The sequence below is a fragment of the Electrophorus electricus genome, chromosome 26 (genome assembly GCF_013358815.1).
Source record: "Electrophorus electricus isolate fEleEle1 chromosome 26, fEleEle1.pri, whole genome shotgun sequence".
Classification (NCBI taxonomy): domain Eukaryota; kingdom Metazoa; phylum Chordata; class Actinopteri; order Gymnotiformes; family Gymnotidae; genus Electrophorus; species Electrophorus electricus.
Window position 1 is genome coordinate 880,001 of NC_049560.1, and position 25,494 is coordinate 905,494.

At 43.9% G+C, this 25,494-nt stretch overlaps 2 protein-coding genes across 6 annotated transcripts in view; one reads left to right on the forward strand and one right to left on the reverse strand.

Moving 5' to 3' along the window:
* eps15l1a (epidermal growth factor receptor pathway substrate 15-like 1a) overlaps window positions 1–13,814 on the reverse strand; it is an 18,831-nt gene extending 5,017 nt beyond the window's left edge. For 3 of the 5 annotated variants that reach the window (XM_035523327.1, XM_035523330.1, XM_035523329.1), the window contains exons 1-23: window positions 13,747–13,814; window positions 12,492–12,533; window positions 11,954–12,043; window positions 11,716–11,763; window positions 11,508–11,603; window positions 11,297–11,356; window positions 11,068–11,193; window positions 10,916–10,975; window positions 10,448–10,690; window positions 9,151–9,308; window positions 8,518–8,668; window positions 8,095–8,157; window positions 7,313–7,398; window positions 6,415–6,487; window positions 5,776–5,937; window positions 5,133–5,330; window positions 4,604–4,768; window positions 4,189–4,294; window positions 3,908–3,958; window positions 2,909–3,045; window positions 2,742–2,802; window positions 1,623–1,708; window positions 1,099–1,192 (exon numbers count right to left, since the gene is read on the reverse strand). In XM_035523327.1, the coding sequence (XP_035379220.1) occupies window positions 1,099–1,192; window positions 1,623–1,708; window positions 2,742–2,802; window positions 2,909–3,045; window positions 3,908–3,958; window positions 4,189–4,294; window positions 4,604–4,768; window positions 5,133–5,330; window positions 5,776–5,937; window positions 6,415–6,487; window positions 7,313–7,398; window positions 8,095–8,157; window positions 8,518–8,668; window positions 9,151–9,308; window positions 10,448–10,690; window positions 10,916–10,975; window positions 11,068–11,193; window positions 11,297–11,356; window positions 11,508–11,603; window positions 11,716–11,763; window positions 11,954–12,043; window positions 12,492–12,533; window positions 13,747–13,773 (2,383 nt within the window). In that variant the 5' untranslated portion in view covers window positions 13,774–13,814. Of the gene's footprint in view, window positions 1–1,098; window positions 1,193–1,622; window positions 1,709–2,741; window positions 2,803–2,908; window positions 3,046–3,821; window positions 3,959–4,188; window positions 4,295–4,603; window positions 4,769–5,132; window positions 5,331–5,775; window positions 5,938–6,414; window positions 6,488–7,312; window positions 7,399–8,094; window positions 8,158–8,517; window positions 8,669–9,150; window positions 9,309–10,447; window positions 10,691–10,915; window positions 10,976–11,067; window positions 11,194–11,296; window positions 11,357–11,507; window positions 11,604–11,715; window positions 11,764–11,953; window positions 12,044–12,491; window positions 12,534–13,746 lie in introns of those variants that run through there. The other 2 variants (XM_035523328.1, XM_035523331.1) reach the window with 2 other exon arrangements.
* A 1,694-nt stretch (window positions 13,815–15,508) lies between these two features.
* Window positions 15,509–25,092, forward strand: stil (STIL centriolar assembly protein). Its single transcript, XM_027005524.2, has 17 exons — window positions 15,509–15,784; window positions 16,124–16,228; window positions 16,319–16,426; window positions 16,509–16,624; window positions 16,728–16,909; window positions 17,472–17,725; window positions 17,973–18,056; window positions 18,638–18,724; window positions 19,080–19,224; window positions 19,600–19,709; window positions 19,933–20,062; window positions 20,182–21,183; window positions 21,913–22,063; window positions 22,169–22,367; window positions 23,126–23,273; window positions 23,395–23,672; window positions 23,942–25,092. The coding sequence occupies exons 2-17, from the start codon at window positions 16,143–16,145 to the stop codon at window positions 24,693–24,695; spliced, it is 3,834 nt and encodes a 1,277-aa protein (XP_026861325.2). The 5' UTR covers window positions 15,509–15,784; window positions 16,124–16,142; the 3' UTR covers window positions 24,696–25,092.
* Window positions 25,093–25,494: the final 402 nt, after the last annotated feature.

Genomic DNA, 25,494 nt, shown 5'->3' on the forward strand with positions numbered 1-25,494 from the left:
CCAGCAATCAGTTTCTCTCTTTCAGTAAACGGAATAGCAAACCACAATATGGAGCTCCACCCTACCAGCTTCTAGCAAGGAAAAAACAAGCATTTAGCAACTCTCCATTCACGGCCAGATAGCGAAGGGCTGCGTGCAGAGCGCTTGGCACCGAGTGGCGCGTTATGGTGCTCTTACGGCGCACGCTCCTCCACACGATGTGGTAACTGCAGTGCAAGAGCCGGGACATCAAATCCAAAACTGTTGCACGTGGAGGGACTCAAATCAGGCCTGTGCCTGCTTCTGCTCGGGCGTCATAAACAAGATTTTGGTATTCGAAAGTCCACGTTCAGAGGAAGTGGGCCACAGTGGGGTACACTGTGCATTAAGAACTGTGAGAGAGTTGATGGCAGTCATCTCGCTCACCAAAGTGCGAGTGTAGAACACACACACACACACACACACACACACACACAGGAAGTGGGGAAGGGTGTGGAGATGAACACACAATGCTGGCAGTGCAGCTAACCACAGATGATGGAAGCACTGAAGATGTTGTCATGGCCCCCTTAATATATCAGCTAACCCGCCGGTTCCAACCTCTTATATTAAAACACATCCAGAACACCATAGCTAGTTTCTCCAGCTTTTACACAGAACTGAATGCTGCCTGAGTGAACTACACTGATTGTACAATAAATAGCAGATTTTACAGATGAAGCTTCCTATCTCTGCACTAAGAAACAACAGTTCAATCACTAAGAGATGCGTAGTATCAGGCAAGCGTTATGTACGAACACCTAAATGAAAGTACCTCAAACTAGACACCAATCTGCCAAACAAATTTTTTTTTAAAACACAGCTAAGAAAATGTGAAAACAACAGTATATCTCATCTTGATTTCCTGTTTTCCTCTAGAAAGTTTTAAGTGCCTGATATACATCACCATGAACAATCATTATTTCCTTTTGATGCATGTGTTTATTCAAAGAGCATGTGAAACCATGGGCAGAGACAACAAATAGAGTGGAAAAGAAACTACTACCGTTTCACTGAAAGGAAAAGGAACAACACACGAGCTATGCTGCCAATTCTAAAAGCAGCGCGGTTTCAACTTACCACTGGGCGGCTTGGGGCGTGGTGGTACACTTTTCTTGGGAGGGAGAGCAGGGGTGTCCTGCTTTCGGCTGAAGGGGTCGTCTGAGAAGCTTTGCTGCTCGAAAACACACAAAAGAAAAGGAGATTAACTGTACTGCGCAACATGCTTGAGAGAGGGTGAAACAGAAAACATCTAAAACCGTACAAAACAGTATGGATCAGAAATCACATAACTTTTTTTTTTAAATAAATAAATAAATTTAAAAGATTCAACTTTGCTATTAGGCACAGATTAAATCATGCTCAGGAAGACAGGAGGCACCACCCTTCATGTTTCCCCCTTTTTTCAGCTAGCGGTGACGATCTGCTTTTAAAATTCTTAAAATTCTAATTTCAAAAATATTTGTGCTTAATGTAAAACAAAGCCCCACACAACAGCGTCCAGCTGACGCAACTGAAACAAACTGAATAGAAGTGACAGGTTATTGGAATGAAGCTGTGTTCAAAGTCGTATGGACACCAGGAGGGCGGCATGGGGCTCGCACCTTTGACATCTGGCTGAAGTCAGCAAAGCCACTGCTGCCGCCGCCAAATGCGCTGCTCCCAAAGGGATCCAGAGTCCCGAAGGGATCTGCAAAGACCCGGATGGCTTTAATGACACAGGCAAAATCATTTCTGAATCATCTAGACAACATTGTGCCCCACAGAACATTTGTGGATTACAATCAGAAAAAAAACACGGCCAGGTTTCATAGACACAGATAAAATTTATTAGACTAAAGAAAATTACTTGCACTGCGATTTAGTCAAATTCTAGGCTTAATCCATGTCAAGGAAACCAGCCCTAGCAAATGATGTGGACACATCAAACTTAGAGAACACTAAGTATACTTTTTCTTGTAGAAATAATTTTCCATTTGGTGAATATCTGTATAATTTAGGTTTCAGTTAGCATTATGGACATGATGTATTCAAAATATATCATATCATATCTTAAGACTATGGTTTAATGCTCACTAGTGAGCAAACTTTCTGCTTGTACTTCAGACATTTGAACAGCATTCATCTTCAATTGTACAGAGGTTGTTTTCTCTACCCCCCCCAAACCACCACAAGTAGAAGAGAGAGAAAAAAAAAAAAAAAAAAAAGAAAGAACCAAGCACTTCCTGGCATCATACCCGAGGTTTGAAAAAAGAGGAAAAAAAACACACACAAACACACAAACAGAAGCTGTTTACTGAAAGAGCAGAGGAATGTCACATCCTTGCAGACTGGCAGAGGACGTGCACGTGGATGGCCAGGATGCCAAGCATGGGAACTCTCTTAACAGCTTCTTCACACCTCTGCAGCCGAAACACTTACTCGTCACCTTCTCGTAGGCCTCCAGCGAGGCCAAAAATCACTCTAGGGCATAAAGTGTGAAAGTGGCCCCCCGCCTGCATGCAGCTTCTCACCGCAGGAACCTCTCGGGCCCTTGGTTCATGGAGCACGCTGATCTCTCGATCTCGCTGTGCTTTTATTTTCGCGGAGTTAAACGTGAAGCCCAAGCACGGTTATGCTGGACCAGCACAAAACATCAGAGCAGAAAGAAAGCGATCTGAATGTGCTGTGCGCCACGGGCAGGTACAGGGGTTGAGATGAGTCAGCAGTGGGGAGAGCCATACCTGAGCCTTTTGGTTTGGGGCTGGTGGAAGTGAAAGGGTCATTGCTTGAAAAATGATGAGTCTGCAAAGGGGGAAATGCAGGGATGGTGGTTAATTGGATGCACTCTGTTCTGCGTTTAGTCCGATGACATGGGCGAGTTTGCCTCGACCTCTGAGCGTTTCTTTACCTTTGAAGGGAGAGTGGCACTTTTACTGAAAGGGTCGGAGCTGATGAAGGGATCGGCCTTGGCCGGCCTCTTGAAGAAGTCCTCCGACGTGGTCTTGAAGGGGTCTGCCTCTTTGAAAGGATCGCCCCCAAACGGATCTGCAAGAGGAGACGGCGGCAACCGTCTGAGAGGACACAGAGCTACAGCCTTCTCTCCCCACTGCCCTCTATATCACAAGTTCCCATTCAAGGTCCTTCTCATTCTGCGCCACACATGGACGCCTAAACAAACTGCCTTTCTTGCTGTATAACTGGCCGTGACACTCTGGGGCGACAGCAGCTTGGAGAAGCGCTCCCGAACGCTGGCGGCACGTCCGCAGACATTCCACCAATCTCCCAAACTGCCCGCTAATATCCTTCAAACGTAATGCGGTGATGGGGAGAACTGGGCAGCGTTTCGCCTTGCCCTTGCGTTGGAAACGGCCTAAAGGCACCGCTGCCTTCTTCCCCTGCTCCGGCCTTTCAGAAAATTAGTCTTCCACTCTGAAAGCGAGCGTGCTGGGTGTGCTTTCAAAGCATCATGTGACTAAACACAAACTCATGGTCCCTGCCAATTTGCCATTGAGCAAAACCGTGTCTCCCAACTGCGAGTCATCGTAATGCCAAAAACGCGCACTGAATGGAATAACGCAAACGCATTAGCAAATGTTGACTTTGGTCTCTGCGTTCACATAAACGGGGCCCCACCGAAGCTGCAACTCGTGTGCCATCTTCACTCATGCATTTATTACAACATTGCTACATATTACGCTTTCAAAATGACCCCGATTTAGCATGAGAGTTGGAGAACTGAAAGTTACATATTAGAAAGAGAGAAGTGTGCCAGCTAACTGAACACAATGCCACGGTCCATGCAAATATCAGGGTCCCCAGACCTCAGCTCTCCTGAAGGCCTTGAAGAATGCAGGTCATCGTCACATTTCAAAACAGCATCTCTGGTGCACTGTGACTGCACAGATACCTGTGGCTGTAGGAGGCTGCTTGGCAAAGGGGTCGTTTTGGAAAGGATCGCCTATGGGGGGGGGGGGGGGGAGAAAGAGACTTGGTCATCACCACAAACCAGACCATATATCACACCCTTTCTTGACCTCTCAGTGACAAAAACACAGCCATGTTCTGCTCTGACAACTGCCCATGCGGCTAAGGGATGGAGAGGACATGGTCCAACACAGGAGGAGGGATTTTAGTCTTTAACAAACATCCCAAGGCCTGACACAGAGGGAGGGAGAGCATGAGCTCAACCTTTGAAAGGGTCGGTTTTAAAAGGGTCTTCTGACTGAAAGGGGTCCGTGGGCATCTCCTGGGAGGTGTTGTTGAACACGTTGCTCTTCACTTTGAAAGGGTCCTCCTAGGGAGAGAACACCATTCTGTTAACCACCTTTGTATAACTGATCTGGGACCGAGTTTGCTCTCGAACACAGAAGTTAACTTGCTAATAAGGCAAGAACTTAGAACAGCACTGCAAAGTAACTTTGTAACCCAAAACTCATACTCATTACTTACTAATATTTACTCCTTTCTACAACAAATTCAGTAACACATGACGACTAAAAAGACATTTAACCACATCCAAGACATTATTTGTGTATGTGTGGGGATGGATTCCTTCAAACTCTGGGTGTATGTAATGTGCTACTGTATGGCAGGCTGGTCTCACCATCGCCCCGAAGCCTCCATTCTCCTTCTCGGGGAAGCCCTCGCTCATGTCGGCCAGGTTGGTCATGCTGCCGCCGTGCGTGCCGTTCAGCGCGCTGCTGTACTGCTCGATGCTTTTGCTCATCTCGTGCTGGTTGTCTTGGATCTGGGATAGCTTGCTGCGAGCCTGCAGCACAAAGGCAAGGCAGTCAATGGCGGCTGGGTTGTGTGCTTCCTTAAATGGGTGCCGGGCTGTCCAATTGAGGCATTTGATTACAGTGACCCGCGAGTGCCACTGATTTGTGTACATCGTTTTGGAACCTGCACTACGTTGGGAGACCTACACATACATCATTCAACTGCAGCGCCCTCCAGTGGACTCCATTCAAGTCCACACAGGACATACCTCTCAACCACCAACATTTGATCCAACAATGGTGCAGTGGAAGTAGCACCCTCTTTTTGTGTGAATGTTTTTTTTTTGTTTTTGTTTTCTTTTAATAACTACTTGGCTGTCTAGACTTGTACGCCTGGTAGTAAGTGTGCACTACCTGGTTGATCTCGTCCTGCGTGGCCTTGAGGGACTTGATGATGGTCTCCAGCTGGATCTTGCCCGCCTGAAGGCTCTGCTCCAGCTGGCTCTCCTCCTGCTGCAGGCGGCTCAGATCCGCTTTGGCCCGGCTCAGCTCCTCCTCCTGGTTCAGCAGATCAGACTCCTGAGAATGGATCTGGGTCTGCAAGGACGAGATCTGAACACCGACGCCAACGGCTCGGATAACCAACATTGGCCTTTACAACACCAAACGCAAGATTAACATTTCTGAAAATTTAAGTGCATTTCTGGCATATTTTCTTTTGCTCATATTTATCGTACTTTTGACTTTAACAGCACATTTTGTTCTTGATGTTTTTAAATGTGTTGCAGTTTACTTAAAGTCAACCCTGGAACTGCTGACAAGAACAAAAATAATCCCAAAGTGAAACCAAGGAAAGAGCACAAAGTTAAATTTTGTGCTGGGTTCCAATATACAGCAACAATATGACAATGAAATACTTCATTCCAAATCCGTGTCTTCTGCCTGAAAATGTTCTACTCATGAGATTCCACAAAGCTGTGGCACTTTTACTGTACACAAAAAGTTGTTATTATATATTCTATTATATATATAAAATGGGTGGTAAGGTTGAGCTCACCATCTGGGACTCCTCCTGACATTTCTGCCGCACTTCATTCAGCATGTCCTCCAACTTGGCCTTCTGTTGGTCCATCTCATCCAGGCGGTCTTGGGCGTCTTGCTTCTGGGCCTCCAGCTCCTGCAGGCTGCACGTCTCTCGGTCCAGATCATTCTGCATCTCCTAGACATCCAAACAAGCAGCGACCATTACAGTAAAATGGTTACCATCAATCTCACATTACCAGCTGATGACCTCTGTGTAGATTTTTATTAGTAACACACGTCATTACCGTCTTCATGATTGGCTAACGCCTACAATCTTGCACAGGACTAGTATAATTAAGTCAAAGTAAATTAACACTGGAACCATTTGTCCTTGGTCTGCATATTCTGGCAGGTTAAAAGTGGGGTATGTTACCTGTATTTTGAGGGGTTTTTATACCTAATGGATGTAACGGGAAGATTCCGCATGGAAAAGCCTGGGATCTAATCTGATATGGATGTAAATATCACGGTATTGAGGTTGATATTCTGCACACACTTGAACTCAATTGTTCAGTCTCACCATCCAAGAGAACATTAGTGGAAAAACGGACAGAATCCAGTCTGATGATTACGCTGGCAGTTAGAAGTGCTATATGTTTGTAAGCCGTGTTACCTGAACCTCAGTGGTTTTATGTCTGATGGACTCCTCTGCTTCCCTAATGTCCTGCTCCAGCGTGTATTTCTCCCTGACAGCCATAGACCGACAACACGGAGAGACAGAAAACAGAAGAGAATCTTGGCATCAGACAATGTGCATAAAATTGGGCCCAGTCAGTTAAACAGGCATCACAAGCAAGCGCGACAGCCACCACAACCAAGTGCTGAGTTTTATACCTGAGTGTATCCCAGTGTGTGAAAGCAAGCATGCTGGGGCATCAGGAAGAGCAAGTGGCAAGAACAGAAAGAATTCATAAAATGCAGACGTTAAGGAGGTGGGCACGGGGGGTATTGTTGGGCGGTGAAGTTGGCTGAGTTTATGGGGTGACCAGGTGGGTACGTGGAACTCATTCAGCACCGGGGACGTGCGTGCTGCTTTACCTGTCCTGCTGCCTTTGAAGCGTGCCTTTCTTTTATGTCCAAACATATCTACAAAGCAAGCGTGTCGACAAGGACACTTTCACTGTAGGCATGAGGAGGGTGAAGCTAAACTGCAAACTGAAAACCCTGGAGATGGCAGGAGGAAGTATGAACTGTTGGGTTTTTGGTTGTTGGCTTGCTTGCTTTTTAAAAAAAATAAAAAATAAAAAAAAATAAAAACTTCTTAATGAAGACAGCATCCACAGGGGTTAAAAAAAAAATGGCAGAGGTACACAAAAGCTGACATATAATTAAACGTTAAGCAGTCTGAAACAACTCAAGGCGGAGATGACCCTGCTGAAGAAACTGTTCCTTGCTTTGTGCTACACACAATCTAGAAACTACAGGTACATTTTGAACTGAATGCCACACACACACACACACACACACACACACACACACACACACACACACACACACACACACACACCCACCTCTGGAGCTGAGCGATTTCCTGACTGATATCATCCAGTTCCTTGATCCCAGTAAACTCTCCAGACCCCACAGAACTGGAGCTGTCCTGCAGGTCAGACAACAAACACACACACTTAGTTGTACTTCCCCCACCAGACACAGAACATCATGGCACCACACAACACAGGAAACCACCACAACAGAAGAATATAGGAGGTGCTCGAGCATCACCTCCAAGTTCCACACACTGGGAAGGCACTGCACGTCACAAACCACAGCACCCACTGGACTCTCAAACGCTTCCCAGCACAACGCAGCCTTCAACAGGCCACCAAATTAATCTGCTGTTTTTTTTGTTTGTTTTACATACCCCAAACTTGTACACTATTGCCTGATATAATAAAACCAAACTTGAAACTTGATATAAGCAAGAAACATCAGCAGCATTAAACATGGAGAAGAGCAGTCTTGGATGAGGTTACCAGCGTCCTGCACGTTGCGCATGTATTTAGAAGTTTGAACTGCTGCATTTCTATCATTTGAAGCCTTAGTGCTGGAAAACACCAGAACAACCCAATAAAACAAACCTGTTCTGTGCAGTCTCAACAGTCCCATAACAGCAGCACCAACTAGCCAGAACTCAACCAGCAGCCTTAAGTCTGTCTGGCTTACAAATAAGAAAATATGCTCTAAATCTATTTATATTTGCATTTAGCTAATTAAATGATTCAGAATGAAAGAAGGAGAGAGGAGAAGTCATGGTGAAGGAGAAAGTGTCCATGCACTCAGAGGCTGTCCTCACCCTGCGCATCTCCGTCAGGGCGGCCATCTCTGACCCCACAGGCGTCATGTACCCAGACAGACTCTGTTAGAAAGGAAAAACAATAGTCATGGTTGTGGCAAGCCACACCACCAGTATGGTATAATTATACACACACTTCCCTTTAAGCAGCTTAGGCCAGTGGTATGAAGTTCCTGAAGTTCATTCCGCTTTAACACATCTGACTCGCCGGCAAGTTATTGAAATTCACTGCATTCTGCAATACTAAACCCAACTATGTTCACTTGTGTTTAGAACCCCGGCTCTTGCCATACCATCATATTTTTGTCTCAGACAGACAAGGCCACGAAGCCCAAAATGAAGCAGGGAGAAACGGACCCGTTCACATGGTTAACCAATGCCAGCGAACACGAGCGTGGTGGTCCTCACGGTGCCAGTACTCACGGGAGTGCCCCGCTCGGACGGCGGGATCATGTCTGGGGTGAGGGCCTGCGGAGGGTCCATGCCTTTGCTCACTTTCTGCTGGATGAGGTGCATGGCCAGGGCAAACTGTTCCCGGGTTAGCTTGCCTATCTGCCGTGTGTCCGCCAAAGCCCTGCGCAGACGGGAAGTCACAGGCACCACGTTAGACACGGCCACGCAGCCTGCTTTATTAAGGAAGTCTTTACTCGAAACAGCCTGTAGGTGCTCTGACCCCACGGACACTGCCGGCTAGATGTTTTTGGGCGATAAATGAATGAACCAGTATGATAAGTAATGTATCCGTTTCAATTCACCTTGCAGAATATGTATGCACTGCATATAGATTCAGTCATTTTAATCTGTAGGTCGACCAAATTATTACCGCTAGCAAGACACTGATTTAGCAAGGGTGCACAGTGAGACTGGTTAACACTCTCTACCAAGTAGAGTGGTGTATGGCTCATTACAGGTAATGCACCCTATAGCAGGTACTGCTGGTTTGTGGGTTGTGGTAAGATATTCAAATTGAGAATATGAAAAGCAAGGATCACTCATATATTATTAAAAAAAAAAAAAAAAAAAAAAAAAAAAAAAAAGCAGCACACCATGTCTCACCATATGTGCGCTAGAATGCTCTGGGGAAGGCCAGACTGCATGAATATTTCCTTCACTTCTTGGCCACTGACAAAGCCATCGAGGTCTGCATCTGTTTTCAGGAAGATGTCATCGTAGCGCCCTCTGTCTGCTGCTGGCACCACCCAGTTCACAGAGTGCTAATGACAACGTGTTAAAAAGGAAAACGGTTCAGGAAACTCATGAACTGTTGGAATGACTCCACTCTACACTTTATAAAAAGGCTGTACCTAAATAAATACTAAACATCTAAAAGCACTCTGTTCTAACGAGATTTAATAGAATGGCTCACCATTAAACAGGTGCACCGATGTGCCCAAAGTCATCGCACTAGGTAAATTGATTATGAAGTGACATTACCTCAGGGGACAACTCAGTAACGCACACACGTGTATATCTTGTGAGTGATGCTGAACACTGGCTAGCATGCTCATAGCAGAAGACCCACCAGAGTGCCTCCATTAACACCACGACACCAGACACAGTGCCTCACCTGCGCTTGGAAGACTGCTAACTGGACCCTAGAGGCAATATGGCAACGTGCAGCATGGGTCGACAAGTCACCATACCGATTTGTTTCGGGTTGATGGTAGGGTTCATATATGGTGTAGACCCCATGAAGCCATGGACCCCAGTTGTCAACAAGGCACTGTGCAGGCTTGTTGGTGGTTCCATACTGGTGAGGGATGTGTTCTCACAGAATGGGTTGGGTCCACCGCTCTGCCAAAACATCTCATTGACCGGTGCCTGCTATGCTTCACTGCTTGGTGGCCATTTTCCGCACTTCATGTTCCCCCACAATGAAGGGATATTCCAGCAGGATAGTGCACCATGCCAATCAGGACCAAGTTGTCCAGAATTGACTCCAGAAGGAATCTGGAGAGTTCTGACGAATGGTGTGGCTTGCGTGTTCATCCGACATGAGCCCAATTAAGCTTTTATGGGATGTGGTAAAGAGGTCCGTTCACACCCAAATCCTGCACCTACAAATACCATGGAGCTATGGGTAGCTACCCAGACAGCATGTCTAACCATCCCTCCAGAGATCTTCCATCCATGTGTGAAATCAATGCCACATCATGATTCTGAACTTCACTGGGCTAGAAGGGGCCATACACAATACTAGTTCCTGTCCCATGACTTTGGCACATTAGTGCATATGCAAAACCTTGTCAGAGATAAATAGGTCACTAAGAAACTGGTTTAGTGGAACCATGTGCCTACCTTTAACCAACCAACCAACCAACCACCCACCCATCAGGCCCTAAGGGCTCCGTACCTGTGTGGATTTGAGGGTGTGTTTGGGCGACAGGCTCCCAGCACTGTTGAGAGAATTCATGCTGCCGTGGGAGGGCGTGGAGCGCAGACTGTCCTTTGGAGGTGGAGGGCTGCCAGGCAATACAGGAGCCATGCCAGGTAATGGGCCTGCAGACTTCTTCCTTTTGGATGGAGGGATTAGAGAGGAGGCAAGGACAGAGGGAACTGGCTCCTTCTCCAGGGCCCGGTACACCAGGTGCATGGCCTGGAGCACAAAGGAAATTAAAGCTATTCACAACTTTCCAAACAGAACATTTATGGATTGATTTTTTTTAATGGTAGTATACAAGGGAACACTGTTAGGAAATTCTATTAGTGTATTTTAACACTTATTTACTGGTTGTATAAAGTGACTAAACTGAACGAACTGGTCAAAGCTTACACTGATTACATGTATGAAATGAAAACAAGTGGAAATTTGAAATCTCACCACTGCAAACTCATCTTTGTCCAAGTGTCCATCTTTATCTATATCACTCAGATCCCAAACCTGATGAAATCAGGGTGATTTGATTCACACCAAATGAAAATTAAAAAACAACTCTTATGAAAGGTACAGAAAAGAGAAGATTTTCAATTTACCTTTCCTAAAACATCCACAGGTAGCTTGGAGTTCATAAGAACTGGTTTGACCTTTTCACCAGAGAGTAATCCATTCACTGGAGTAAGACTTTCAAAAATACAATCAAACTTGCTCTTCTCCTCAGGCTGAAAACAACAAAAATAAAATGAGAAACAATTAAATCAAGGAAGAGCGAAAACTGTTTAAGACACTCAAAGCTTTCTGAACTTCAAAGATCCATGGACTTACCCTAACTGCCCAGTGACTGTCACCTGATGTGCCACTTAATGATGGGCTACTAGGATCCTTCTGTGATTTAAAAAAATAAATAAAACATTTTCACATATTAGGTTTTGCTCCATAGAACTACAGAGATATGAAAGGTTTATACTATAAAATGTAAAACAACGATACGAACAGCCATCATGATACATTCTCTCCTGCAATATTAAAGACTTACGAATTTGGGAGGGGGCACAGTGAGGTTTAAACTTGCAATGGAGACATCCTGACCACTCTGTGCACAGGCCACAAGCCGCAGAGCAACGTAAAATCCCTGTTCAAATAAACAGACCAAGGAATTGAAATCAGAAACTGCGAAGTCAACCAAAAGAGGATTTCTCTTATAGAGAGGAACACTTGCAAGAAAGGACAAAAAGCTGCTTTACCTGTTTGTCCAAGAATCCTTTTCCTTCTGGATCAGCTAGGTCCCAGATCTGTAGAAAGAACGCAAACCAAAAATATATTTGAAAGATTTAATAATAAAAGGAAAAATGAACTAATGTGTAAAACATATATAGACAACTTGAAAAGAAAAAAGGCCAATATCCTTAATGTTATGGGATTTACAATTTATCAATATTTTGAATTCATGGATAGGATTCAGGAGCCTTCTCAAAAACTAACTTTTCCCAGAGTGATGTCAGGTAGGCCTGATTTCTTTAGGAATAAGGCAGCCTCTGTAGGTCCAACTCTCCCAGTATTTCCTGGGTCCACCTTTGAAAGCAAACAGAACATCACAATGCTACTGAGACCTACCTGACCAGAGGCTTGCATTAAGGCAACATTACATAGCATAAAGAACCTGCTGTTGTAGAATATAAACATGTTTTAAAAATAACATTAGGACTTCAACAAACAATGTTTCTCTATAGTGAAAAACATTTGCATAATATCAGTAAATTATGCAAATGTTTTTCACTATAGGGAAACATTCTTTGTCAGTACACACCTTAATATCTCAAATATTGGAGTACAGGTCTGTATTTTCCCTGAATCAACATACCAGATTTATAAAACCCATCAATAGCTGAATCCACTGCCCTGTAGCTGGACAAACCCTAAAATGTGTTCAGATGGTTTCTCAAGCTCCATACCTGCGTGCGTTCGACACTTGAAAGTACCAAAAATTAGTCTCGTTTTTCGTGCCTGAATTAGACCTTACCTGTCGGTAGAAACTTTCAAACAGTGGGTTCCCACTCGACAACTGAAAAGAAAGACAACTTCTTTCAGAACTACGTGACAGTCTAGCTCAAGCTCTGGAATGAAAACAACCAGCTGGCTGACTACAGGCTAGATGCTGGTAACGATAAAGGGGTTGCGGTTTTTGTTGGTTTTGCTGATTTGAGCTCACACAAACATCAGGTTTTCTGATTAGACAACTGCCAAGTTAAAGATAATATGAATATCTGAATATTCAGGACTGATATTTAAAGACAGAGACGGGGCTAGCCAGCTAGCTAACGACAGCTGACATTCGTGGCCGGAATACTGATGCTGTGTAAACCAGTTAGCTAACAAACAAGACACAAACAGAAGTGATGTTCGACCATTAAAAGCTAGAGGATGCTAACTAATTCTTACTATTAATTATATCATTAGCTAGCTAGTTTATTAGGGAAATTCTGTTAGCTAGCCAAATAATAAGCCATAAAAATAACTGATCTTCGGGAAGTCTGTATTTACTTGCCCCAGATGGTCCAACATTTGCTTAAGTACTTTGATATATCAAATTAGGGAGTGAGCTACGAGAAGACTGGGTCCGATTTACGTGAACGAGCTCCACGGAAAATGTAACGGGCAGTTAGCATGTGATTGCCTACAAAATTATTGGTTGCTATATTATTGTAGCTGGCTAACGGTACCAGCATCTATAACATTTATATGCACCGTAGCTAAATAAGTTGGCTAGCTACATATCTATCTATATTTAGTTACTGTTACGCGCAGTTTGGCTGGGCATGTAGCTAACTATCCTAGTTAGTTATTAACTAACCTAGTTAGCTAACCTAGCTAAGACCTCAAATGCACATGGCTTATCCTTGCAATGAACAGTATAGCTACATTTCGTGGATGCTGTTTAAGAGCTAAATTGCATTGGCCCATAAGTGTCTAAAGTTGTGTAATTTTACAAAGCATTTAGCTAGCTACAATAGTGTATCCAGCAGGCCAGCTATTTTAGCTAGTCCTCCTTGAATTGAGTGACATCCGGTTAGCTACTCAGCTAACGCTAATAAGCTTGTTCTGTTCGATTACTGGTTAGCTTGCCGGCTAGCTAGCTATAATATTTAAGCATTTAAATACCGTAAACATCCCCTTTGCTAATAGATGTGTGAGCGTGGTACATTAATCGCCACCTTTGCAAAGCACTGTAATAAATCGAATTTATCAAGATGAACTGATGTTTAAACGATTCTTACCTGAGTGAGGGTCGTGAGGGCTGCCATTTTCCCTGTTGCTCTGGGAACGGCGGGTGTGTGCCAGGTTGCCAGCTATTCATATAGTTCCCATTGCTTGGACGGACGCCCCACATTGGGCATGCGTTGTTTCAACTGTACATCGGATTTGCATTAATCATAAGTAACACTATCAAGTTACGCGGTTGCAAAAGTAGGCCATTTGATATATCATATTTATTATTAGGAGAAAGGCTAGGTTTATTATGAATTATATGTATTTATAGACCTTCATGTCCTGAGAGAAATAAATGATTGTAAAAATATTTCTTCAGCTATTTGCCCTGGCTTTCATATGAATAATAGCAGTACAGTGCAAACTGCAGAATAAAATTTGGTTCAATTCACGTTGATTATTGCACACAGTTTTGAGGCATTATAAACACAGTGTGAGGAAAGCTAATTAAGGTTGGTTAATGAAAGGTTTGGGCCATTAATGAACTGGCAAATATGTAATATGTAAGTTGCTGATATGTACTTGGGGTATGGATTAAATACTTGAAACAATAATAACACTGAAAGCCTTTTTCTCAAGATGGTAATTACTACCCTAAGGATATTCCCAGTTGGAATTCCAATGATTTAGAAATTAATTGATTTAGAAAAGGGGAATTCATACTGACATTGATTTTCAGTGTGTTCTTTCATGGTTTACTTGAACACTTCAGAAAATATATATTAATTTATAACCAGGCAGTTTAGAAACAAGCACACACATCCCAATAAATACTTAGCAATGCAAAATAATATGCAAAGAAAACATCTGGTTAGTTCTTGATGTGAAGTGAATCAGGCAGTCTACACTGTAGTGAAGCAAATGTTCATGTTCTATATTCTGCTGAATGACATCAGGGGATAAATGTGTTTGTATGCATGTGTTACTTTGCTGGCTATGCATAACTATATTGGGTTGAAATATGTCCTTTGCCATTGCACTTTACACATCTTTTAGCCACCTTGCTTTTATTTTCAGTGGTTCATAACAGCTTTGCAATATTCATGCAATGCAGTTTATTACTCTTATTTTAATTACTGTTGTATATTGCCACTAATTAAATTCAAGATATTATTGTCATATGCACAGTAAAACAGGCAGTCACACCATACAATTAAATTCCTGCTTTGCTAGTCTTCCAGACTATAGTGCATAATATGTATATAATATATTATATAAATGTATAAAATAAACAAATAGCTGAGAATGTAATCTATAATATGAAACCAAAGATAAATAAGTAGAAAGTGTAAAAATAAATGTAGAAAAAACAAGACGTATGTATATGGCTAGCTGTAGTGCAAATGTTAAACAACTTTACAGACAACTTGGCTTTATTGTGTAATATTTCTGAGCCCTGTTAAATACGACTTTAATTGAATTGAGCAGTTTAATTGCAGATTGTAGATAGGTGTAATCAATGGCCTTATAATATTTTGGTTGAAAACGGTATTGCAATTTCCGTTCTGTATGTTAAGCTTAAAAGAAACTACAAACCCTTGTAAACAACGAGGCGATTTAGCATGAAAAGCTCGTGAAAGCTGAAGCGCCTAAAGCCCCTCGCACAGACCATTTAAAACAGATCAAGAGAGAGGCGGGCTACGTTGCCAAGCTCTGATTGGTCGAGCTTCAGACTGGTGTAATTCTATTGGTTAAGCGTATTGCCCCGCCATTGGAGCTTGGAAACAGCGCCACAATTTACTTTTGAGTTATCTTGATGAATGCGTTTGTTTTGTTTTTTAACAAGACGTTTCGCACTTGCCTGGATACGAAGTTACTAACGAGTGTAGTGAACCATTAACTAATTCGTCAGACCTGATTTTTTTTTACCGCGTACTCTACCGCTCGTTGTTGGAAGTTAAACAACGTTATTTGAGAATTCACGCCACATAAGCTGGCATATCTTGTGCCTATGCACTAGCCAGCGAGCCACCTTGGGGGGAGCGGCGCATCACTGCTACGACGAAAATGCGAAAACTTAATTTGACCAAAGCTTGCTGAAAACGGGTATGATGAGATTACACACTAGTCGGTATATTGCCAAATGCATTCTGCAAGATGTAAATTGTTCGGCCTATGTTCTAAGTAGCCGACTTGCTAGCTGGCTAGCTAGTTTAGCTAGCGTGTTGTGCTAGCTGTCTGGCTAACTGCCAAGCTCGCTAGCTAGTAGTTGAATCCTCATGCACTGTAGGTTGGGTGGGTCGCTAGCTAGCTAGCCAGCTAACGACTTAGTAATATCCAATAGGCTTGATATATTTTTGACAATTGTTTTCTATGTTTCAGATATGATAGCCACGCTAGCTAGCTAAGAGGCTAATTACAATTTTGCATTTTTCTATTACCTAGTTACATGTGCCACTGAAGAATGAATCGGGTTAAGGTGAATTTACGGGGGTTGCCTTCCCATGTATTTGAAGCTGTGTGCAGACCAGATACCGTGCAAAATATCAGGTATTGCAACTGTCTTCCAGTTTTTGTGGTGCCATGCGTGGATCTACCATACACCAAGCTCTAATGACGTTTTCATTTTGTTTTTTAAAGGCTACCAGAGAACGTTATTAGTCCTCTGACATTTCCTAAGTCTAAATTGCATCTCTGGGACCCTACTCCTGTTGGTGATCTTGTCAATCTCCACCTTACATTCTATAGGTAAGTTTTAATTGATTTATTTCCTGTATTTGCATGTTTTACATTTTACCCTCCTGAGCTTGTGCATTTCGACATATTTCAGAAACCCCAGACTGCTGCTTCTGGAGAAAGCATTACGTTTGGCCCACCGCCATGCTAAACAGAGTAACCAGCCTCGTTTTTCATGTTTTCTAATTGGGACATTGGCTGTGGATAGTGGTAGGTCTGATTCATTCACAGCCTCATACAGCTTAAGTTCTGCTGTCTGGTAGGTGTTCTCATCCAACACAGCCATGACTGCTTTTTTTTTTTTGTCTTGTAGATGAGGAAGGGGTGACTCTAATGCTGGATCGATTCGACCCTGGCAGAGTGCAGCCCGGTTGTCCTGGGAAAGCACCAACTGCTTTGCTCCCCGGGGACATTCTAGTACCTTGCATGTTTGAAGCCCAGCATGTTACTGACAGCGCTGTGTATTCTGCAGCTGACTATGAAATCTCGTTTAAGGTGACTGCTCTAAATCCCACCATTTCCATCATTCAATGTGAGTAATGAGTGGGTTTGAAAAAGTGCCTGTAGGTAGCATATGTTAAAGACTGAACATCTGTTTGAGAAGCTCTTGCCTCCTGTTGCTGGGACGATGCTGTGTGTTATGATGGGAGTCGGCCCCTTCCTCTGCCAGTTGCTACAGCTTGTCTCTGACAGATGCCCAAATCGTGGTCTTACCTCAATTACCGCAATTATTGCCTGAACGGCATTGGCTGTTCTTCAGTCAAGCTGGTTAAATGCCAAGTGTATTTAGTGTGTCTTTCTAAGCCGTGAGTTGCACATGCATCTTTTTTTAAAAAGAAAACATGTAAGATCATGTTTCCTTGTATTATTGACATGCCTGTGTACATAAAGAAACTACAAAGAAAAAAAACAATGACAGAATAAAAAAAGAAGTGACTTATCTTGTAAAGAACAGTGTGTGATACTGTCACCTGGCAAACGGGGCCCATGCTTTCCATGTCTCTGTGCGTTGTAGTGCCTTTTTAATAGACCAAACTCTCCTGTCTTTTATTTGCAGTTGCTCCAGCACTGCTGCAGCAGCAGAGAGACGCTGGAGATGGCTAAGCTCCTGAGCCTGCGGGTTCAGATCAGCTGCTCGGAGGTCATGGATAGGCTGAGCTTTGGGCTGCGTTGGGCAGCCGTGACGCCGGCCACCGCCCTAGAGGCTGTCCCTGTGCGGGCAGTGCCCATCATCCCAACTGCGCTGGCCAGGAACCTGAGCAGTCTGGCCAGCATGGGCCAGCCTCTGCAGTCCACCGGGAGGAAGAGAGGGTGAGGCCCCAGCTACATGCCCTTCAAGCTGAATGTTTAAGAACAGGAACAGCATTTTGGAAGATGCAAGCTATTTAATTCTGTTATGCATTTGAATACAAGATGAAAAAGTTCACAATGTTAATAAATGGCATAAGCTAAAACTTGAATTCTGTTTGTGAATATAATCTTTTATATTTAGTATGTTTTATTATTATTATTATTATTATTATTCGATGTCACATTAGCTTTGTGTCTGCCTATCCAGGTTTTTGACTATGGACCAAACCCGCAAAGTTCTCCTCATATTGGAGTCAGACCCCAAAGTTTACAGTCTCCCTCTCATAGGAGTGTAAGTAGCTTCGGTCCTGTGGAATACTTGAAGCATATCAATGTTTCTCACCTCATCATTTAACTAACCCAGACATGATGACCACCTGTCAAACTGAAGAAAAACTAACTGTCCTTGTATCGAAGAAGCAGGTCTATAAACTTGGCGATTCTCATTGGAGGTTTTTCTTGCGGTTTACCAGTCAGCATTTTTCAGTGTGCCCTGCCCATCCTTATGGTGACACATGCTGTAATGCCCCTGCTAGTCTCCTGTATTATGTTAAAACCTGTAATTGCTAAGCCTCCCCCATAGCTTACTGCAAACAAACAAATGTGCAGTCACTTGCTGGTGTTTCCAGCTGGAGTCTAGGCTGCTGTATGTGTTATCTTGGCTACATCAGTCATTTTAGGAGTCAGATTTGACTAGTTCACATGTCTGTTTAAACATTTACTTACTAGTTTTAGCCACCATTAAGCACATTGTGTTGTACTGTAATTCAATCTCCATTAATTGTACCTTTATCAGATGTCTCCCAGGAGATGTGTAACAGTTAAGCGGGTGGTTAGTGAAGGTTGTTGGAGTTAACTGCTCTTTTGTGACAGATGGCTCAGTGGCGTCACCCATGTACATAATCCTGTGGTGTGGGCGTGGTGTCTTCGGTACATGCATGGCTCCTCCTTCCAGGACAGGTGAGTGCCGCACCCATCTGTCTGTCCTGCCTGTTGGCCCAGCTGCTTAGCTGCACAATTGTTAGAACATAAGATGTCTTTGAAGACCAATATTTCTGTTTTTAGGAGCTTCTAAAACATGCTTATTGTTTTCTTTTGTCAACTTTATTTCTTTTCACACGGAAGTGTTGAGTGGAAGAACAAAATCTAGATTCTCTAGAACATAGTGCTACAAACTGAGATTAGATTGTGTTCAAAAATGCTTAAATGAATCATGAAGTGCCTAGTGAAAGCCTAGTTTAAATATGAATGTTCTGCAATTCTCCAAAAAATGCACCTTCTGCCAAGGTCATGGTGAATCTTGTGTGTCTTTCAGAGTGTTGTCTGATGGCAACACATTTCTGGTGATTTTGTACTCACTCACCCACCGAGAACCTGAGTTCTACCAGTGTAAGCTGCACAGCGACTCAATGGAGAGCTTTCGGCTTCTTGTCAGCACAGAATCGCTCACTCTTTACAAGGTTTGTTGACATTGGCCCTTGACATCAGGGTATAAGGCTTTGACATTAAAGTGTCTGATCCCATTGTGCTGCCTGATTGATCTCATTTGCTTCCCTGTTAAATGAGTACATAATTAAATGAACAAATTGAATACATGGCGGAATGTAATTCTCTCTCTCTCTCTCTCTCTCTCTCTCCCTCCCTAAATATGTCTTTGGTATAATGACCCTTGAAGGAAAACAGCAAGTTAGTGACCTATGATGATGGGGTGCAGAGATTAAATGTTTTATAGGTCCTGAGTTTATTAAATTAAGTGGCCAAGGGTTTCAGGATTATTTAATGGTAATTGATACTTCTGAAGACATAAACGCACTGGTGTGTGTTTGTGCGTGCAGAACGTGGAGCCGGCGGAAGGAAAAGCCCTGCTGTTTGAACTCTCTGCTGATAGCCAGAGTCAGGAGGCTGAACTCTTCAAAGAGGCACTGTCTTGTTCAGCATTATCAAGGTAGAGTCAATCTGAATTGTATAAAACCTATAGTTGCTGTATATAAATAACTTTGGACAGTGCCTCTCAACTGTGCATGTTATTGTTTTCTGGTTTCTGATGTACCAGCTGAGTCCAGTGTATTATAGTGTGAAAACTGTACAGTGCGTGGACTCCCCAGGAGCAGGCCATAGAATGGTCATAGAATTGCCAACTATTAACTTAGTGGAACTTTTTTGTTTAGGCATGATGGAGCTGCTGAGCAATCAGCCACAGGGCAGAACAAATTGTCCATCAGTGATCATGACTCAGGAGTAGAAGATGAGGACCTTTCTCCACGGCCTTCTCCTAACCCACACCCCGTCAGCCAGCAGGTCCGGCAGCTCACAGACTGTATCCATCACTGTTATTCTTAAACTCAATTTAAAACTCCAAGGAATCTAGCAATTGCTTTGTGCTTAAATGTAATGGAATTTATTTATCCCCCACCCAGATGAGACAGGTTGAGCCCTCTGTGCCTGAACTCTCTATGGTGTTGGATGGCAGCTTCCTTGATGCTAAGGTAGTGCAGTTCCATGACCCCGCCCTCCTTCATCCGACCCAATCAAATGCTCAGCGCAGAAGTGGTAGCCATCATTCCCTCCCTGGAGCAAACTCACCAGGACCTGGACCTCCCGCCATCAGGAAACCTCTGACCCCAGTGCTGTCCCAGCCAAAGGCTAGCAGAGCACAGACCCCCGCAGTGCACCAAATGCCCAAATCCTCACTGAGTAGGAAGTCCGTTCCCTCCATGGGTCCGAAGGTCAGAAACAGCATCTCAGCCTCATCGTCTTCGTCATCGTCCTCCTCGCCCAAGGCTGGCTCTTCATTGAACGGCTCTTTCCATCAGCGCATGCAGATTCCTGGACAGGGTTCTGCAAGCATGCCCCACCCTCATCAGTCCTCCCCCTCCAGACCTCCAGCATTGAGCCACGGCAGCACCAGAAGAGACGCAGTCATGGCAGACCAGACCCCTGCGCCGCATCCTCCTCAGCACAGACTCTTCCACAGCACACCTGCCTCCAACCCTGCCTTTACACCCTGCAGCTGCTGTGCGGCCCACCATGGACATGCGCCTGCGTACCAAAGCAACACCTGGCAAGGGACTCCAGCGCACCCCGTCCCTGCACACGTGGCCTGTAGCAACGCGGTCCACTGCCCCGCTGAAGGTAGCCCCCATGGAGACTGTCGCCTCTCTCCCACGAGCCACTCACGGAGCTGCCACGGATCCCCTGCTCAGAGCCCTGTCTGCAACGCGGCCGGCCCCTGCGGTGGACCGTTGGAGCTGGCGGCACCGCTCTGCCAAGCTCAGTGCTGCCAAATGCAGTCTGGCTGTACTGGCCAGCCTGGCTGTGTTGCAGTTACCCCAGTAGATGGTGCCATGGCACTTCTTCCTACCGATGCCTACCGGATGCTAAGGGACCAGGATCGGCAGCTGAAGCTCCTTCAGGCGCAGGTTTGTAAAATGTCAGTATGAGTCTAAACACAGCAGTACAAATGTACACCCTAGAAGACCCACCATCACAACAAAAGGGGGTGGGAGGGTATGGGGGCTGACAGAATGGAGGAGCTCCCCTAAACACCAGTATATAGGTTATATGGTAAAGTTATTCTTAAGAGACACAGTGGTGAGTGGTAATATTTACGTGACTGGGAAAGGGTGTATGTTTAGGCTTAAATTCCTGTGGCCTTATGTTGGGATGTTTTTGGAATATAAAATAAACTTTCCGAGGTCAAGTGATCTTACATGTGTGTAAGAAAGTGGGAATAGTAGGTTGCTCTGGTGAGAGATGGTTTTCATAACTTACTTTTTGCTTAATTGTGTTGACTGTCCACATGTTGTACCTTAGACAAGTTACTGGTACTATCCAGAAAACCTTTTGTGTGCAAATTGCATATCCACCACTGACTGTATGGAAAGCTATATTTAACATTCTCACCTGCATAAAGTCAAAAAAGCTCTAGAAAGTCACAGAGATGTAACAATGAAGGTTAATATGGGGCAAAAATATACAGGAACTTCTTTCAGGCAGTTGTTTGTGTGTTAGTTACCTAGTGAGAAGATGATCAGTCCTTATAGTTTCCTTATGACGATCATCACTTCTACTCTGAATGTGTTTCCATCAACTGCAGAACGTTTGAATTGAAGAGGTGGTTGTTTTTTTTGAAACCCTTTGACCCTTAGATCCAGAAACTGCTTGATGCACAGAGCAAGGTCTCTGAGCCATCGCATGCATCAACAAAGGAGCACCAGGGGCAGCAGGAGCAGGCCATTCAGACGTCTGCGTTTTCTGAATCCCAGAAGAAGACCAGTGTCAGCATCGCTGTAGGAACAGGTGCCAGAAAAAAAGCTTCACACCTCCCTCAGCATATTGTTGTACATCGTTCACTCCAGGCTACACAATGACCAGAGAGCTTAACCAGCGCAAATGTTCACACAGGTGCCAGTTTGTTCTGGAGTTGCCCTGGTCACAACCCCTCAGACCACAGCCAGCCTCTCGAGAGTCCCCCTGAGGCTCAGTGGCAGACGTCAGATCATAGCATAGCCTGCACAGGACTTAACTCTGAGGAGGTGAATGACTCTGGAGAAGTGCGGAGCCCTGGAACGCCTCTCCACTCCACAACGTCACCACAAGACAAGTACGGTCTCATGGGCTTTTAGGATGAGCGATTCCGTGTCTGATGGCTATATTTAGCCATCACGATATAAGTTGCAGTCACTGCTCTTTACGGTGTGGCTTGTGGGCTGCTGTATGCATAGATCTCTGAATTGCAAAAAGATTTGGTAGCCTAGTACAAAAATGTTCTCTTTGAAACAAGACATAATAACTTTATTAGGTAAAACTTGAGTCATAGCCTAGAGGTTAGCTAGCTACAGAATGTGTAAATGAAGGCTAGCGGTAGTGTTCTTGCTTTTCAGAGAATGGAAAAAAGTAGATTGGTTATCTACTTTTTCCATTCTGTGAGAAGCAAACACACTGAAAAGCACAAAAAGATGAGGCAGATGACAAAAAAACTGCTGAATTTATTTTTTCAGAAAGAGTGAACGTGAAGTCAATCACTGTTCTTAAATGCATTAATCTTGAAATAAAGAACTCATAAAGAGTTCATGGTCATTCCAGTGAAACAATACCAAGATATCTCCACCTTTCCAGCTTCTAAACGCACTACCCAAACCCCTTTATTCTGGTGGGAGTGGCTCGAATGACTAAAGAATACAGTTATAGTGATTTGCAAGAGTACCCAAATTTCACCTATGATTTCCAAGTTTGTGAAATGACTGGCTTGAAGCCTTTGTGTAATATTGTATTAAAATACTGGTGCTTAAACTGATGATTTCCAAGAGGGAAAATTAGGTAATAAATGCAGTAACTGCTTACTTTTTGTATCTTTTCCAGCTTCCCATCAAATGTAAGAGTGCCATCTTTTCAGAGTCTTGTATTAGGGGACAGTGCAAGCATTAATTACAGCTCTCATTCTCTGGACACAGAGCACATCTCTGGTGACAGAGAAGTACATGAACAGAGATTTTACCAGGAATTATTGGTAAGGTTCTCTTTTTTTTTTTTTTTTTAAGTTCGGAAATGCCATTATAAACCTTAGTGTCTGAACCTGTATTTTAATTTCTCAAAAAAGTACACTTTACAACACTTGATTCACTCCACAGGGTCAAGTAAAAAATCGTCTCCAGGATTCTGTGACTGAAAACAAGGTGGAAGAAGATGTGTACAACCCCTGTCTCAGACGCAGCCCATCGCAGAAGGCTTCTCCACCAAACGAGCCCAAGCCCAAACCCAAGGGTCGTAGCCCAGAAAAGACGGTTGCTCTGTCAGAACAGGATCAGGTGTTCAGCGCCACCCTGAAACAGCTGCACCAGCTCGGGGTGACTGTAGAACTCGACTCGCAGTCGGTCAAGGCCAGCCGCTCCACGGTGGAGAGCACCAGGTACATGAAGCAGGGCTTTGGCCTCTGCTCACCTGCAGATCGAGATCCTGAGAAAAATTACACATTCAGTGTTGCTCTGTGCCTCACCTAGCTTGCTGATCTTTGCGTACTTTTCACTTGCAATCTCCTTAAAATTGAAGACCTCTTTTACACACCTGTGAGAAATGCTTGCATGCTTTTTTTCGTAAAGTCCCCAATTTTAACACATCCTGTGTGTGTGTTTTGTTTTTGTTTTTGTTTTTTTGTTGCTGTTTTTGTTTTGTGTCCAGCACGTTGGCTTGCATAAATCCTGAAGCGGTCATTCCCAGGCTGGCTCTTTCCGAGCCAGTCGGGACCAGCATGTGGGGGCTGAGCGGTGGGGCGGATCTGAGCCTGGAGGCCAACGCCATCGCCCTGAAGTACCTAAGTGACTCTCAGCTGTCCAGGCTCTCGCTGGGAGGCCAGTCGCCTGGGGCACGGTCAAACCCGAGCGCCTTGCTCTTTGGAAGGACTCCGCCGGACAAGACTACTGCCAGCCTGAGCTTGATGTCCCCCAGTAACATGTCTTTAGCCACTTGTATGTACATGAGGAGATATGGGCTGATGGAGGGGGGAAACCACAGCGAGGAAGAGGAGGAGGATGACAGTGGTGAGAAGACTCCAGTGCAAAATGTGCAGGCAGATTCTGCTCTTGGGTGCTCACTGCCATTTGACAATTCAGGAAATGGTAGGCATGAGAGGGAAAATGTAACTGGTTTTATTCTGAAACCCATAACTAACAAGCAGCCGGAAGCCATTGCCCTGCTCCGTGCACCACCTCAAAATTCCCAAAGCCAGTTAATCCGAGACTTGCGTCCCAAAATGCAGCTTTTGTCTAAAGGTGCAGCAAGTGCAGACAAGGAGAACAGTGTAAAATGTATCCTTCCACAGCAGAGGTCTTCTCTGTCCGAGAGCCAGGAACACTCAGCACTGCCGGAAGCTCAGGGCTCTGTTGGGAATTTTCTGGATCTCAGCAGGTTAAGGCAGCTCCCTAAACTTTTTTAGCTTTAGAGAAGGATTAAGTGGCTGAATGGCACATTTCAAATGGATTCAGGTAACATTACATTCTTCTTTTCTTATTACTTGAACAAAACTTTAAATAGCAAAAATGTGTATTAAATTTATGTGGTCATTTGTCATTGTTTATCTGTTATACTGTTCTGTGTTTAAAGTCAGAACAGCTTTTACCAGCATGTATAAATGTACAATGTACATTTAGTACTGTGCCTTTATCTGCTTTGCAGAGGTTTTTTTTTTCCAATTTTAAATGTCAGTCCTTGCTTCCACGTGTTTGGTGTTAATGCATTTTCTGTAGCCATTAAATACGTTTCTCTTGTACAGTTGGACCCATGTGTTTTTTATCCTTTTTAAGTGTTAAAAATATTTCTTATTTAAGGCACAATTTAGGACATTTACGTGCTGATTGGAAATGGTGTTTCCAGTCATTTTTGAAACTACCAAAATATGTCAGAGGATGTTTAAAGAATGTTCAGGAAGTGTGAAGTCGTTTTTAGCTCACATCTATGTAGTTTTGCCTTTTGTGTCTGCTACGAAGTGCAAAAATGTTTTTTTTTCTCTTTTTTTCTCGCAGATGAATCATTTGGACAGCTATTTATATAACGTGTATATCTATTTGGGTTCAATTTTGTGCTGTTACATGATCTCCCACGAGGCAGTGTGTAATAAATATTTCGTGGTGGGCAAACCTGTGGATTATGTATATTTTTGTTAAATCTACCATCTGAATTTTTTGTTAAACAAACCGGGAGGGTCTATATGGCTCAACAGTGTTATTCTGTACTGC

What these genes read in the sequence shown, in the direction of transcription:
- stil (XM_027005524.2), top strand. Translation starts at nt 16,143, where the DNA reads ATGAATCGGGTTAAGGTGAATTTACGGGGGTTGCCTTCCCATGTATTT. An exon ending in TCCACCGGGAGGAAGAGAGG is followed by an intron (nt 17,726 to 17,972) that starts GTGAGGCCCCAG and finishes CTGCCTATCCAG; the next exon opens with GTTTTTGACTATGGACCAAA. An exon ending in TCTTGTTCAGCATTATCAAG is followed by an intron (nt 19,710 to 19,932) that starts GTAGAGTCAATC and finishes TTTTTTGTTTAG; the next exon opens with GCATGATGGAGCTGCTGAGC.